This window comes from Hemibagrus wyckioides, linkage group LG16, assembly GCF_019097595.1.
Source record: "Hemibagrus wyckioides isolate EC202008001 linkage group LG16, SWU_Hwy_1.0, whole genome shotgun sequence".
Classification (NCBI taxonomy): domain Eukaryota; kingdom Metazoa; phylum Chordata; class Actinopteri; order Siluriformes; family Bagridae; genus Hemibagrus; species Hemibagrus wyckioides.
Window position 1 is genome coordinate 18249430 of NC_080725.1, and position 17092 is coordinate 18266521.

General features: G+C 40.4%; 1 protein-coding gene across 1 annotated transcript; it reads right to left on the reverse strand.

Moving 5' to 3' along the window:
- Positions 1–1272: 1272 nt before the first annotated feature.
- anxa4 (annexin A4) lies at positions 1273–15564 on the reverse strand. The gene is made up of 13 exons (XM_058412556.1): positions 15428–15564; positions 12786–12834; positions 11644–11731; positions 9494–9588; positions 5797–5910; positions 5106–5196; positions 4698–4777; positions 3330–3386; positions 3134–3227; positions 2694–2789; positions 2377–2435; positions 2147–2269; positions 1273–1552 (listed from the first exon to the last, which is right to left on the reverse strand). Exons 2-13 carry the CDS (start codon positions 12792–12794, stop codon positions 1493–1495), a joined length of 966 nt encoding a protein of 321 aa, XP_058268539.1. The 5' UTR covers positions 12795–12834; positions 15428–15564; the 3' UTR covers positions 1273–1492.
- Between the last annotated feature and the right edge of the window lie 1528 nt (positions 15565–17092).

Genomic DNA, 17092 nt, shown 5'->3' on the forward strand with positions numbered 1-17092 from the left:
TAATTCATCCCAAAGGTGTTTTATCGGGTTGAGGTCAGGACTCTGTGCAGGCCAGTCAAGTTCATCGACACCAGACTCTGTCATCCATGTCTTTATGGACCTTGCTTTGTGCACTGGTGCACAGTCATGTTGGAAGAGGAAGGGGCCAGCTCCAAACTGTTCCCACAAAGTTGGGAGCATGGAATTGTCCAAAATGTCTTGGTATGCTGAAGCATTCAGAGTTCCTTTCACTGGAACTAAGGGGTCAAGCCCAGCTCCTGAAAAACAACCCCACACCATAATCCCCCCTCCACCAAACTTTACACTTGGCACAATGCAGTCAGACAAGTACCGTTCTCCTGGCAACCGCCAAACCCAGACTCGTCTATCAGATTGCCAGATGGAGAAGCGCGATTCGTCACTCCAGAGCACGCGTCACCACTGCTGCAGAGTCCAGTCCGCTTTGCATTGCACTTGGTGATGTATGGCTTGGATGCAGCTGCTCGGCCATGGAAACCCATTTCATGAAGCTCTCTGCGCACTGTTCTTGAGCTAATCTGAAGGCCACATGAAGTTTGGAGGTCTGTAGCGATTGACTCTGCAGAAAGTTGGCGACCTCTTCGCACTATGCGCCTCAGCATCCGCTGACCCCGCTCCGACAGTTTACGTTTACTGACACACACACACACACACACACACCTGAAGAATATTTGTGCTAGCTCTTCCTTGCACATCACACTAATATATAAGCATCACATCATTGTGTGAACTTATTTGCTGTCCAAATCCAAATGCAGAGGTCATGTTAATGACTGTATTGAAACACAAGCAAGTTAATTAGACTCCTGACACTCATCAGCTCCTCTTCTATTTAAAAATAGAGGTTTACTGCGCCCAGGGTTTTTATAGCACGTTTATAGCTTAATGCATCCTTGCTTGTTATACGTTTCTCCACTCATTTAATTCATGTTGTTAATGCTTCAGCACTGGAGCTAAGGCTAATGCAGCTCACAAGCTTTTAGACTCCAGTTTAGCATCACGTTTTTCGTCGAGGTATTCTTTCTCAGACAGATATTATCATCTATACCATCATCAGCCTCTGATAAACAAAGTTTCTAAATAGAAATGAATTTAGATTATAATTAAGCTCCAGCTGAATTGTAATAAGACTAATTAGTGTGCAGCACTAATACTAAATATCTAACTATCTGTTTCTAATACAAAGGCATGAAGCTGGAAACTAAGTACTAGAACTAACTACTAAGTATTGAAATAAGAGACCAGAGAGAGAGATAGAGAGAGGTACAAATTTTTTCTTTAATTAGAGATTAAAGCACCGATCTGTTTACTTGGCAATACACAGCGTGAAATATTGGACATTGTTTTGATATATGGTTGGACCGGAAACACACACGTTAGCTACATGTTAATGAACAGGAGTCAATTAACTAAGCAAATGTATTACACACTCCTAATAAATGTCATATTATAGTAAATGAAGTGGATCTGTGGCTTAGATTTCAGCTCCACAAAGCTCCAGAAGGATCTTACGGTAATCTCCGGATGTATCCCCCTAAACACACACACACACAAAGAAACTTAACAACAGCTTTCACATAAGACCACAGACCCTAGTGGTCTAAGCGTTATTTCACCAGAAAGAAGACAGATATCACAGGAGAAATCCTGAGAAGAACTGAAATGAACTGAATCTTCAGTTCATGTAACACAAGATGCTTTTTGTCCATGTTTCTGTCTGAAAAGACAACCCATGTGCTTCGTCCAGTCTGTCACTTCCTGTTCATACTCATCCACCTTCTTTGTTGAACTTTTCCAAAGAAGATTCATTTGCCATCATTTCTATCTTTCCTAACGAACTGCACTACATATATTGAAGCTTGTGTGTATTTCGGAAGCATTTCGGATTCTTCTTCGTGTATTCGTGACCCAGGGGGAGCAAAAGTAAAGCATATGATGTCTATGGACTGATGATTGCACCAGTTATTGATTAAGTATACTCTATAGTGTGTCACCATTGTCAAACAGCCAATCAGAGAACATGCTGGAAGGCTCACATCCAATCAGAACCCAACAAAATAGGTAAGTTTGAAATAAATATATGGGAATAAAAGATAATATTATTTGTGTAGGTGTGTGTGTTACTCACCTTGATGAAGGAGTTGAGAGTTTTTCCGTACATCTTCAGGAACTCGGCTTTGATGTCTATCATGTCAATCTCAGCACGAGAAACCATCACTCTGATCAGGATGCTGTCAGTGGTGCCTAAACCCTACACACACACACACACGCGCGCTTCAGTAAGTTCCCTTTCCGAAACATCATTTCCTAAATGCACTGTTTAAATGGATCTTATTATTTCTGCTCTGATTATTTTACCTTCATAGATTTGTAAAGTCTCTCGGCAAAGAACGCCGGCTTGCTCCTGATGCACTTCACTGCAGAACAGAAAGACACAACACACACTCGTTAGCCTGTCTAAATGAATCTGCTATTTCCCACAAAGCTACATTACGGATATATTTTTGAAGGGACGTTACGTATAGGATAAGTCTGAGTGCTAAGAAATTCTCTTCTCATGAAATGATCTATGTGGTCTGACTAAATGTGGACAAAAATAACAGATCATTAACAGAGTATTAAGGATCTCTAAAGGAGAATGACATCTGAATAACTAGTGAAATAAAAGTCTGGACCTATGGCGAGGAAAACATCCTCCAGACAGCCGGACATCTCCCTCTTAATGCTGTCCTCGATGTCTCGGCCTGAAATCTGCTGGTACTCCTGAAACACTGCAACAAGAAGAGAGGATCAAATACATTTACAGTAAGCTGCCTGAAACTAGCAAGAAGAGAAAACAGCCTTCTGGGTGATAGTAAATTATAGAACTGATGGTTACGTAGTAAAAAATACCCTTCTTGCAACTATCTACCACAAGGAGGCAGTGTTGAGTCTATGATATGATTTTCACTGCTGTCCTTCAGACCTCTTCGGGTTCCTCCATGAATCATCATTGTACTCTGTATTCATTGTATATCATTGTATTTTCTATATAATTTTATATACTTTAGATAGTAAGCAGATGAGGCCGCATGTTATTAGATAACACTAACAAACCTAGCCATGTCGAACGCACCTCTAAGTAAGTGGTTCCGGTTCCTCACACACAAGATGGTCAGAAACTTGACCTCGTCTGTTCCCCAGCGCGCCTCGCCGGCCTCGAAGATCTCCTACGGAATAACACGCATCGACGTTGTGTTGTGTTACACACAGGCAGAACATTATTGTGTTTAATAATGCACAGATTAGCGGCATTACTTCTCCATGATTACCTTGGCATCCTGTTTAGCGAGGGCCTCATCCACTTTGGTGCTCTCATCTCTCCCGGCCTGTAAAAAAGTAAAGAAAACAGATAACAATGTCATTTATTTATTGAAATGACTTTTACATGGGGTTAAAGCTCCTAACAGCATCAGCACCTTTGTTCGTTTCTTATTCTTCTTATTTCTAACAGCTGTAATTTGACAGGTAAATTTTTAAGCAATAGTAGTAGTAGTAGTAGTAGTAGAAGGTGGAGGATGAGGAATAGTAGGTGGAATAGGAATAGGAGTAGTAACAGAGGGTCTCCGAAAAGTCAAATGTTGATCCGTAAATGTTGAGCAAATTCTGCAAAAACATAATCCTGGGAAAATGCTCAAACTGAACAGATGAATAGATGCAAATCTATGTATTAACTCCCGTTGGTTCCTGAATTTTCGGACATACTGTAGTAGTGTTAGGAGGAAGAGGAAGAGTAATAGTTACAGCAAGAATAGTAGGAGGAGGATGAAGAGGATGAGCAGAAGGAAGAGGAGGAAGAAGAGTAGTAAATACAGCAAGAATAGGAGTAGTAGTAGGAGGAGGAGGAGAAAGAAGAGTAGAAGTTAGAGTAGGAATAGAAGTAATAATAGTAGCAGTTTGAGTAGTAAGAGGAAGAGGAGGAGGAGGAGGAGGAAGAGTAGCTACAGCAGAAATAGGAGTAATAATAGTAGTAGTAGAGGTATGAGGATGAAGAGAAGGAGAAAAAGTAGTTACAGCCAAAAGAGGAGTAATAATAGTAGTAGTAGTAATAGTAGTAGTAAGAGGAGGAGGAGAAGGAAAAGTAGTAATTATAGTAGTAGAACTAGTAGGAAGAGTAGTAGTAGTATGAGGAGGAGGAGGAGGAGGAAGAAGAAGATTAGTTACAGCAGAAATAGGAGTAATTATAATAGTAGTAGTAGGAGGAGGAGGAGGAGGAAGAGTAGTTACAGTGGAAATAGGAGGAGTAGGAGTAGTAAGAAGAGGAGGAGGAAAAGTAGTAGTTAGAGCAGGAATAGGAGTAATAGTAAGAGGAGATGGAAGAGTAGTAGTTTTAGTAGTAGTAAGAGGGGAAGGGGAGAAAAGGGAGGAGGAGGCAGAGGAAGAGTAGCAGTTAGAGCAGGAATAGGAGAAATAATAGTAGTAGTAGAAGTCCGAGTAGTAGTAGTAGTCCTTTAAGAGATGTCTTTTGAACAATGCTGTAGTTTCATGTAAATCTACGCTTGTGAGCGCTCATTTGTTCAGGAGGACCGAACACACCTGTACAGGTGCACTGTGGCCTCAACGCTGCATCTGCAAGGCAAAACACGGCAGGATGTGTGTGTGTGTGTGTGTGTGTTTGTGTGCACTGCATGGTGGATTACCGTGGCCAAGGACACCAGGACCCTCTTAAACATGCCAGACGTGTCTCCAGAGATATCATCCTCCAGATCACGATCGTGCTCTGCCATCATTACAAGTTGATTAAACACAGGACACAGAGCCAGGCTTCATTTGCATATCAAAAGGCATATCTTTATGCAAAAAATAATAATATCAAATGGACACAGGCCTATAGAACAGCGTTAACCTAACACATCATGTCACATGAGGTCAGGTACACCAAGGAGGCGTGGCCTGGGTGAAGGGGGGTGGGGTTAGCAGTCCCTGAAGAGACACAATGCATGGCCTCACACTTATTAAAGCTTTCAGATAAAGTTGAACTGCTTTCAAAATAGTGACTTCACAACGTAGCAAATCGAGGCCTGCCCTGCCACATCACTCATGTATACCTTTCTTGTAGGTGATAGTAAGAGCTTTGATTTCAGCATTGGTCCTTGAAGCCAAAATCTCAATCAGGCATGCTTCATCAGTTCCAGCACCCTGCAATAAACACAGCCAGACACTAGCATGAGAATCTAAACATCCAAAAACTGCCTCAGCTACATCCTTCAATTTTAACTCAATAGTAGAGTTAGGTTTGCTCTTCAGTGCCAGTTCAGCGAACCTCATAACTTTTAACTCATGCCATTTGTTTTACTGTTAATTATTAATGCTATTTTTTTTCTAACTAGCGCAGTCATTTTTCAGTTATTAAGCACAGCTACTGTGCATTAAAGTCAACTAATTAAAGCCTGATGACTTTATCCACTCTAAATAACGACGCTGTACAAAGCAACGGCTTGGTCCATCATGTTTGAGTTTATTGTTGTTATTTGTTCCAGTCTAGACCACGCCCACTTCTGGATTAAATCTGAATATTGAATACAGATGCTCCATTTTCTCCATTTAGTAGCTTTTACTGTGTTTCCATGGCACATCTAAATTCTTTAATACCCTTTAATACCTTCTGAGATTGCATGAATGCTTTGTGAGCTCTTTGTGGACCATGGCTTCAGCATTTGGATGAACCCAGGAAGATCCTATAGAAACAGCCAATCAGAATTTCACCGATAACGGCTGGTGTTGAAAGGATCGACTCACCTTGATGGCGCTTCTCAGCTCGTAAGCATCGTAGCTAGGTGCAGGCATCAGCAACCCACACACGACCTTCTCGAAATTCCCGGTCAGCTCCGACTTTATATCATCCTCCAAATTCTATGAGGAATCAAAGCAGGGAGTAGATTTTAACATTGCAGGTATATTAATGAATGTGTGTGTTTTTCTATATTTGTATCTATATTAGGATATTTAATCTACAGGCAGGCAGCATCTGTTTTTTCTTTTTCTTAGAAAGCTTGCCAGAAACTGACCACACACTGACCGTTCATGTGTACACCTGGACTGCATCGGTCCTGGTGTTACTCTCATGCACAGCCTGGAAGGTGTGAAGCTCACGGCTACATTTGCCTGTTCTTAGTGATATTCACACTTTTACGTTCTCAAAAGCCACACAAAAGATCTGAAACTCGGCCAGAAAGATGTCTGGACGCTGGACAAAAGGAGATACAGTTTTCCTGTTTTGTTTTGTTTTTTCACCCTGTTTGCATGAGTAACAGGTGGTGCAAACACATCTCTGCTGGGGTTTCCAATCTAATCCTTTAGGTAATATAATTAACAGTGAAGATTTCTTCGTTCTTACACTACCATTTTCCATTCCTGATCTTTCTGGAACGGACTAAACCCCAAAAACCGGAGTAAATCTAAGCAAATATTAATATGATTAGAGGAGGATCAGTGCCGTTGCTCAAGTCAGCAGGGAAATTCTCTCTGATTAATTCACTCACAGGTTTTGATATTAATGCCAAACCAAATTCTCTGATTTAGTGAGGTTCTGACATCAGGAGCATCACAGACATTCAGTATCTGATTAGAAACTGAAGAAAATAAAAACATTTGGTGAAATATATGCATGTGTTCATACACTAAGAGGGCAGAGAAGCAGTACACAGGTTGGGGTATGTGTCAAAGCATATTAATGGAAGAAAGTTTTAATGGTACACAACGACTTCCTGACAAATGTGCCCATTGCAAATAACTGAAAAAGCTTGCCAGAACATCTGCTTCAAAAAAATAAAGTTCATCTAGACCACGCTCATATGTATAAATATCGTTGTGCTCCATCTTCTCGGTTTATTAATAACGGATGTTACTGTTTTTCGAAATTCTTATTTATACCCCTCTCCTGATTGATATCTTTCCCCTGGTGAGATAGCACGCATGCTTTGTGAGCTCTTTGTGGACTGTGGCTTCAGCATTTCAATGAAACCAGGAAGATCACTTTATTTTCATACACCAATCAGGCATAAGATTAGGACCAGCTGCCTAATATTGTGTTGGTCCCCCTTTTGCTGCCGAAACAGCCCTGAACCGTCAAGGTATGGACTCCACTAGATCCCTGAAGGTATCTGGGACCAATCCTTTATGTTGCGAGGTGGGGCCTCTGTGGAGCCTCCAAAGGATACTTACAGAACACTTTTGATAGATAATGACCACTGCAGAACAGGAACACCCCACAAGAGCTGCAGTTTTGGAGATGCTCTGATCCAGTGGTCTAGCCATCACAATCTGGCCCTTTGTCAAACTCGCTCAAATCCTTACACTTGCCCATTTTTCCTGCTTCTAACACATCAACTTTGAGGGCAAAATGTTCACTTGCTGCCTAATATATCCCACCCACTAACATGAGGAGAGTCTTATTCACTTCACCTGTCACTGCTCATAATGTTATGCCTGATTGGTGTATGTTGTGATTTAAAGTGAGGTTAGAAAAAGTTCTGACATTATTCATCTTGGCTTAATTTTTTTTTTATTTGTTTACCTCACAAAAACCTCCCAGGGGGTGTGTAGACTTTTTTTTTTTTATAACCATTGTAGATACACATAGTCACATTGGGGTTACAGCCCTACACTGTATGCATACATTTGGGTATGTGTGGTTAAATTTCTATTCATGGGAAAGAAAGATGCAAATATATTCAATATATACAAAAACACTCAAATGAATACACACACACACACACTCAAAGTCAAAGACACACACACACACACAGAGTGATATCCTGACTGAGAGACAGATTTAAATGTTTTATCAACACTGCAACTCAATACAGCCATCATAATACAGCCACTTTGTATTGAAATGTCAGAGAGCGCAAGTGAAATGAGGAGCAGAGAGAAAGACAGAGAGAGAGAGAGAGAGAGAGAGAGAGAGTTTCCTCTGTGTGTACAGTCAGAGATTCAAGATTCAAGATTCAAGAAGCTTTATTGTCATTTCAACCACATATAGCTGACGCAGTACATAGTGAAATGAAACAACGTTTCTCCAGGACCTGGTGCTACATAAACATACAACAACAAAGAGTTCAACACAAAAACAACACCACAGAGCTAGGACAGAAGATTGTCTTAGCCACGTAAAGTGCACAGTGTGCAGCTAGGTGCAAACGGAGCATAGACAAGACTGTGCAAAAGACAATAAATACAAGAAAGACAACACAAAAGAACACAGGACACTTAGCGCCGAAAAGAAAGAAAAGAACATGGGTAATGGACAGAATGTCCGTCTTGAATTTCAGTATCTGAGTCTCTCTTTGCAGCGTCGAATCCTTCGACAATTTTTAACAGCAGGTAAACCTGATGAATACGCTGCAGTAATGAAAGGCACTGTTCATCACTAACATCAGCCAAGGTCAGCTAGCTTAACACACACACACACATTTCTGGTTTCCATGTTAGTGTCTGTTTTAAAACAGAAAAACAATGTGACTTTAGTGCTGCGTTCGCAACCGAGACACAAAATTCCAACCCATATAATCAGAAACAGACAATCCATATGAGTTAATCATTAAAACACACACACACACTCAAACACCGTGGTGCGTGTTCTGTGTTTGCACGTTGGGTCTAGCGAGAGAGAAGGAGACGAACAAGCAGAGAAAAAATAAGAGAGAGAGAGAGATAAAAAAGAGAATGCAAAAAAATGTTCGATTCACAGGAAAGAAAATACAAGTACAGATAAAGAGAGAGTGAAGCAGAAGGAAAGAACTTAGTGTGTGTGTGTGTGTGCGTGTGTGTGTTCAGTTAGAGACGGGTGGACATTTCCACCGAGTGACTCACACTTTGTCAACACACACACACACACACCAGGGAAATCTTCACTTTCCAAACGTTTCTCCAGGCAGCCTGACCCTCCTGGCTCTCTGCATCACATGCTTTGCTGTTTAAGCCGTTCGACCGTGTGTGTGTGTGTGTGTGTGTGTGCTCACGGTCAAGTCTCCTGTGAGCTCAACTAACTCCCTACACCATATTTGCTGTACTCCCCTTGGTGATGATTAACACGTTACTTATCCTTCTCCTTTAACAAACTCATACACGGAACCATAAATGAAAATGGGCCTCGCTCTTGTTATCTCATGCACATGCAAACGCTTCAGTAAAACCCTGAAATCTTCTCTCCATCGTAAACCTGACAAAACATTTCCAGATAGTGACCTTAGTTACGGTAAACAGATGACTTCCCCTTCAGGGATCAATAAAGTACACCCATCTGTCCTGCTGTCCATCCGTCTATCTTTCTGTGTAGATTATACGGCAGTACAGATGTTTAATATCCTCTGGTATTTTGTGGGCTGCTGAGACCCAGCAGCCCACAAAATACAACTCGGTAATCTAAAATCGGTCATTTTTTTAAATGAAAGAATAAAATAAATAAATAAATAAATAAATAAATAAATCTGACCTTTCCTACAGAAACTTTATACGCCTCCTTAATCTTCTGCCTCTGTGCGATCGTACGATGACTCAGGATGGAGATGATCGTTGCCTCGTCGGTGCCTAAAAAATGAAGGACCAAGAAGAAGAGATGATGTGGTCAAAACACTTCAGTGTAAAGATTTGGAAGCAAATACACTAGAGAGAGTTATTCATGAATAATCATTCGTAGTTTAACACACTTACGGACAGGAAAGTCATTTGTAATATGGCGAAATAAATAGTCAAATAAATTCAATATCACATTTCAGGAAACAACAAAGCGAAAGAGGGAAAAAATAACACTTTCTTCTCGTAAAGGAAACGCAGTTCATTGTGTAATTTAAACAAAAAGAGTACTCGCTAGTTCCTTAAAGCATTACATAGAACGTCTTAACATTCCCGTTTTGGATTTTTCTGCATTAATCAATTCTAAGAATTCAAAAACATCTAGCAAAAGGTTTCATGGGAAAGAAAACCCCTAATCCGTGGATACTCCCTCCACAGGAAGCGTAGTTATTGCTATGGTATTAAAATCATACCGAATCGAACGTCGAACAGAGCAACCCCGAAGAGATTTTCCCCGAAAGAAATGTAAAAAAGATTCAAATGAGTATTTAAAGTAGTAAAAAGTGAATATCTAAACTTAGACATCAGACCTTTTCTTTTCTCGTCTTTTCCTTTTCTTTTCTTTTCTTCGACACGGTCTCCATGAGTTTGTAACAATTTGCATTCCATTTGTATGAAAAGTGATAAAGGTCAATGATAGAGGGTAGGGTAGGGTGGGGTTAGTGCTCATACCCCTTCCAGTAATTTCCTTATTATGAAATCAATCCTCCGAAGGCCTTGTTGTGCAATTTGTTTTTGCAAATTTTACTGCATAATTTATTAAGAGATAAGACTAACAGAGGGGGTTGGGGTACGTGTGTGAAATCTTGCAAGAACGAAAAAGAATTCTCAGCTTCTGATTGGTCAGAAGGTAGTGAGAACACTAAACACTAACAAACACACAGTTATTACATTTGTATTTGAATTACAGCTTCTGTGTGTCTGTGTGAAGCATTTTGTTAACACGTCGCGATGGATTCGGCTGACGCCACTTCAACACACAGAAAACCTCCACATGCTCCGAGCTCTAATGCAATAAACCGCTGCAATATTATGCACTGTGTTGTTAGCTCCTGCTTCGCAGATTGTTCAACAAGCGTCTGAACATTCCAGAAGTGTCTCTCCGCCACAACTCTGGTTTGGCTTGGAGGAATGAGGAACAGAAAACAGCTTGCCATGTTAATTAACTGAGGAAATGGACACGACAGGGGCATGTTAATGTAGGAAAATAATAAATGACGCAGTGGTGTGACGGAGTGGCGGCTAGTGGTTTTTAAAATAGGGAAAGCACATCTGTCGGGTCTGCCGGTCAACTTTACCGTACCGAGAGCTGAAAAGTCTCGATTCTCAGTCTCTCAGAAGGAAGAGCACCAAAAACCTTCTCTAAAATTAGCTCAACAATATTAATATTAATATTAGAGTCTGAGCAGGATGTTTACTGAAGCAGGCAGTGCCAACCAGGAAGCTAGACCTATAAATACACAGATGCAAATGATAAAGTTCACACTTCATGTTCTGTTATCATATTTATGGCCATGGTGTCTGATTTATACAACAACGTTGACAGCCTTGCTCATACACCCAGCAGAGGCAGTTCAGGGATTTGAACCCATAACCTTCATGATCAGAAGTCCAGCATCTTAACAACTGAGCTAATTATACGCTTCTGTGCTGGACTTTTGACTGTTTTTCACTGACACTGGAGACTCCTTCCCTGAATATTACAGAAATGTCTCCTTAAATGAATCTTCAGTATCTCAACAATTAGACACTATTAAATAAATCCATTCATGTGGCACATACTATATATATATATATATATAAGTGCCTGTGTGCTACAGAAATGTATTAGACGGAGTGAATTACAGCCAGAAATATGGGCACAGCTGCCGCTATTGAAAATTCATCTACACCTTCTGACCAATCAGAACGAAGCATTCGACAGCACTGCGGTGTTAAGCATATGAATGATAATTCATAAACAACAATCTGTTATTATTATTATTTCTCCTCCTGATCAGGTCTCCTCACCTGTTCCCTTCATGGCCACTCTCAGTTTCTCTGCGTCGATTTCGGGATCGAAATCCGACGCCTGAGAGACTGTACCGCGGTTTCCAAGCTAAAAACACAAAGAAAACATTGGTTGGTTACTCGACCATTCGTCCTGTACGCTGTCCTTATCTTTTTAATCACGACTAGAAGAAATATTCTGATCTGGAAGCGGTCCAGAAATGATAACCCTTTTAGCCCAATTGCAGTCAGACATCTTTAGTGTGTGAGATTTGCTTCTTTTTGTTGTGCACTTCCCCAGGTAGGAGGAAGATATAGGAAGAGTAATGGAAGCTAAACTATTAAAATTTGGGATCTTATATTCAGCGAGTCAGATCAGATCACCGATACGAAACGATTCTTTCGGCTCTTGAACGACTCGGTAGTACCCATTTCATGCAAACGAACAGCGCTGGGGTTAAAACTAGGTTTCCACAGAAGCATTTGAATACATTTCAAGAGCAACAAACGAATATCTAGATCTACAAAAAAAGAGAGAGGAACGGTTATGCACGCATACCAACGCCTGATTAAGCTAAACAGTATGTTTACACTCATGTATCTCTCTCTCTCTCTCTGCTTGGATGGAGTCCATAAAATCAATCGTAAAGATAACAAAAACAGATTGATCAAAACGCAAGTCTTTCTTTTCACTCCTTCAGCCCTAGTGATTAGGATAAAAGCTATATGTTTTTCTAAATTGCATTATTGTGTAATAGTTTGGCAACGTTGGTTAACCAGTGAAGGTTGATAATGCTTGGATAGCAGTGGGTCATCTAATGTCAAGCAACTAACAATGCGTAAAAAGTGTTGCCGATGTCATCTGATTAAATTTGTGACTCGCTAATAAGATTTACCTGATAGACTAGCCTTAGGAATGCTTGCTACTCAGCACAGCATGGGCACAAGCGTCTTATTGTCTTTGTCCAAAAAATTTCAACGAGAAGACAATGCCGTGATTCTAAGCCCGACAGGATTTTTGTGAGAGTGTGTATAACAGTGTGAGGCTGAGAAATAGCAGTGCTAAGTTCTTTTAAAAATACATTACAATTCGTCACATCAATCCCCTATACCTAAATCATCTGTTCAGGTAAATAATAAAAAAATGAATAGCTGAAACTTACCGCAGCCATGGTGCTACAGGTTCAAGCAGGAACAACAGAGTTGATCAAACTGCAGGAGAAAAGAAGACAAGTCCACTAGTCAACCCCTTCCAGTCACACCAACTTAAACAAAATGATGTCCTCCCTACTTTCTAACGTCAATGCAAAGCCTGGCTCGGCTTTCCTCTCATTAAGGAGGACACACACCTGTAATTACCTCCCGCCTCACCTTACACACAAAAACAAAAGGGTTTTCCCTAAACACCGGTGCGCGCACACACACACACACACGCACCGTTCAACCCACGTGAATCATTCATCACAGCCGTGTTACATGAACAGGGTTTAAAGTGAGCAAAAGTATGACACTAAACGCTGCTCGCCATCTGCCTGAGCAACTGTCTCGCTGCTAAGATTAATGGAGTGTTAATAACTGATGTTCAGGTAATGACTATGGTGTGGGTTTACTGGGCAGGTGCGGCATTTCAACACACACACACACAAATCTATTGTGTTTGAGACAGTATATTGTTTTCATCACACATTTTTTATATACACCGCATGTTGGATGCATTATAGGTATTATAGGTTTTGTTATATACACCACAGTGTATACCAGAATGAAATTCTCAATTCTGATTGGTTAGAAGGTGTTAAATTTTCAGTAGGAGTAGTTACGGCTATGATCCACGCTTGTTTGAATAGGTGTTGCCATTTTGTTATGTTGTTGTTCTTGTTGTTACAGCTATCAAGTGTTAATTCAGTACTGTAGATGTTTTCTTAGAGGTGTTAGTGTTACAAAACCCACATACAATTCTGAATGAACATTTATTCATTCATTACACACACACACACATAATTTATACTGTTCATTACTTACTGCACTACCTCTACCTGTCATCCGCTGCTATAGTTATATTTATGTTTATTCTATTTGCACTACCTCAACCGCTGCTGTGTATTTTTGCACAATACTTTTTTTTACATCATTTCACTTTATCTATTTTATTTCACTTACATTCCAGTACACGTTCTTTTATTTCTTTTCGGCGCTAAGTGTCCTGTGTTCTTTTGTGTTGTCTTTCTTGTATTTATTGTCTTTTGCACTGTCTTGTCTATGCTCTGTTTGCACCTAGCTGCACACTGTGCACTTTACGTGGCTAAGACAAACTTCTGTCCTAGCTCTGTGGTGTTGTTTGTTGTTTTGTATTGAACTTGTTGTAGTATGTTTATGTAGCACCAGGTCCTGGAGAAACGTTGTTTCATTTCACTATGTACTGCGTCAGCTATATGTGGTTGAAATGACAATAAAAGCTTCTTGAATCTTGAATCTTGAATATAGCTCTCCAAAAATCCTCACACGGTTCTGAATTGAGCGCTGAATTGTTTATTCATTAAGGTAGCTGTTAAGCATTGTTTTCGGACTGTTAGTTCAGTACTTGTGTGTATTTGGGTGTATTAGTTCATTACTGTATGTGTTTTTTGAGGGTGATGTTTCAGTATTGTACTTTCTTGTATTTGGGTGTGTTAATTTAGTACTATATGTGTTTTTGAGTGTTATGTTTCAGTACTGCATTCAGTACTGTACTTACTTGTATTTTCGTGTGTTAATTCAATACTATATGTGTGTTTTGAGTGTGATGTTTCAGTACTGTACTTACTTGTATTTGGGTGTGTTAATTCAGTACTATATGTGTTTTGAGTGTGATGTTTCAGTACTGCATTCAGTACTGTACTTTCTTGTATTTGGGTGTGTTCATTTAGTACTATATGTGTTTTTGAGTGTTATGTTTCAGTACTGCATTCAGTACTGTACTTACTTGTATTTGGGTGTGTTAATTCAATAGTATATGTGTGCTTTTGAGTGTGATGTTTCAGTACTCTATTCAATAGTGTGCGTGTGTGTATGAATTCAGCACAATCGCATGCCACACTTTGTCATGTAGTTTGCACTAAACACCTCGCATGCTCATGTAACCAGATTAAGGTTTGCAAATGTGTTCCAGCTGTGCACATCTGTATGATCGGTTTGATTTTATTATCAGTCACGCGCCAAGCCGGAACGAACGCATAAGCACGAATGCAACGACATGCAACGGAGGACAGAGAAAGAGAGAGAGAGAGAGAGAGAGAGAGAGAGAGTCACGTGACCTACAAGGCACTTTGCATTCGTCTAACGTATAGCCCTTAAACTCTTACTCGGACCTTTCCTCTGAGCATTAAACTCACTCGTACCCAAGACTCTAGGTGTGTTCAGTTCAGACTCAGAGGGAATTTATTTATTCTGTCCAACCAACAAAAAAGCCTGTTTTCGCCGCCTACAGGCTAAAAATATGAACTATAGAAGGAAAAAGCGGATCACGAGACGGCTGAAAAGTTTTTTTTTAAGACGTGACACTTCCTGTGACGCTTCATAACGCATCATAGACATGCATATAGTTTACATAAAACATGCTATTATTTATATTTATATAAAAAAAAAACAACGTGCTTAGGTTGCAGTGCTCATGATAAATAAGATCCTTTTACATGCTGTTTAAACTAATACACTAGTGTTGTTACAGTTCATTGTTACACGTTATTACAGTTGACATTAGAAGGGCGTGTTAAAGTTTGTATGATATTGTTAACACAAAGTCTAGTGCAGATAAAGAGTTTCCTACCTGTAGAAACTGCGCTTCAGCACTCCACCCGGAAAGACCTTCTGAAAGGCTGTTGTAAATGTGTGTGTGTGTGTGTGTGTGATGTGGACTTGGGAGTTGACTCGGTTTGTGTATACGTATGTGTGTGTAGGTGGGTGTGGTGTGGGGTCAGATTTCATTTCCGCATCAAAACGATGCTGTAGAGATGTTAAGCTTAAACCTGGTGCTTGGTATGTTTACTTTGTAAGTTACTAATATAACAGGTTGACTTCCGGTTAACGGATATGGTAGAGAGAAGGGGAGGAAAAAAAGTTAATCTGAACCACTCCTTGTTGCTAGGGCGTTGCCCTCAAGCGTCCACTTTCAAGTATGTACTATGTAACTAAAAAAAAGTGCATTTAGTGCATCTTTAAGTAATTAAAGTAGACACCTGTCTATGTTTTGTTGACCATTCCCATTCATTAGTTCCCCCTGTTACCCCTAGGAGAGCTGAAGTCTTCATGGAGCTTGCTTTGTTCACAGAGATAGTATAATGAACAGGTTTGGATCACTGGAATTGTAATCCTAAATCATACAAAGGCATCCGATATAATTATTGAATTTACTGAGAAAGTGTCCTGTCTCCTGAGGACTTTTGCTATTACTGTCTCCTACAAAAGCACTGACACCCAGGACTCCTTCCAAATGCTATAACATGTCTCCTTACACTAAGAAGAATTGATAGATTATATATCTTTCTATATCGTTAGAGCTGTGCTGTTATAGGAAATTAAGTCATGGCATTTTGACCAATCAGATTCAAGAATTGTGGCATAATAGAGCTATTCATAACTATGACGCCATTGTGTTGGTGGCTCGTCTTTGTTTGGTTAGAATAAGTGTTTCCTGTTACAGGAGAGATGAGTTGATGCGATACACGCTGGCAGGTGTTCACATTATTGTTGTGTTTGTTTATACCTGCAGTTCGAAAGGAGTCTGTTCAGTTTTGTTGCTACCACTATTAAGATGGTTTTCCGTGTTAGCATGTTTTTTGTCTATCCACCAAGCATGTTTTTAATTCAAGTGTGCTGATCAACTCTTTTCCTTACTGGCTTTTGCAGAATGTGATCGAGTAGCAAATTGTCCCCGGATACTGCAGGTGACAGGTGTCTATTTACTAGCATGACTAATTCCCGTTACCCCCAGCCACCCACCCCTCATCCTGAAGACAGTGGTTAAGGCTCTGGGTCACTGAATGGAAGATCGGCGTTCAAGCCCCAGCACTGGCAAGCTGCCACCGTTGGGCCCAACCCACCCTGCTCCAGGGGTGATGCATCATGGCTGACCCTGCACTCTGACCCCAACCCCCAAGGATGGGATATGCGACATAACATGCATGATGGGCTAATTGGCGTCTCTAAATTGCCCATAGTCTCTGAATGTGTGCAATTGTGTGAAAGAATCCTTTACACAGTCTGTGCTCCTAAATCAACTGGACCCTAATGGGTTTGTGTTACGGAATAAATTACCTGATATCAGTATGGGAATGATTGTGGAGTTTGTGAAGCGTGAGAATTCAGAGAGCTCAAGCAGAAGTTCTCAGTAGCTTCTGATTTATATCAGACAGCCAGGCCAAGGGACATATGAGTTATTGATATGGGAAGGAGATTGAGAGGTGGTGGATACCAAAAAAAGGAAGAGGATTTA

Coding starts and splice junctions, on each gene's coding strand:
- anxa4 (XM_058412556.1), bottom strand. Junction 4,778..5,105: donor TACTATCACCTACAAGAAAG/GTATACATGAGT, acceptor TAATGATGGCAG/AGCACGATCGTGATCTGGAG. Junction 3,228..3,329: donor TCGCTAAACAGGATGCCAAG/GTAATCATGGAG, acceptor GTTATTCCGTAG/GAGATCTTCGAGGCCGGCGA.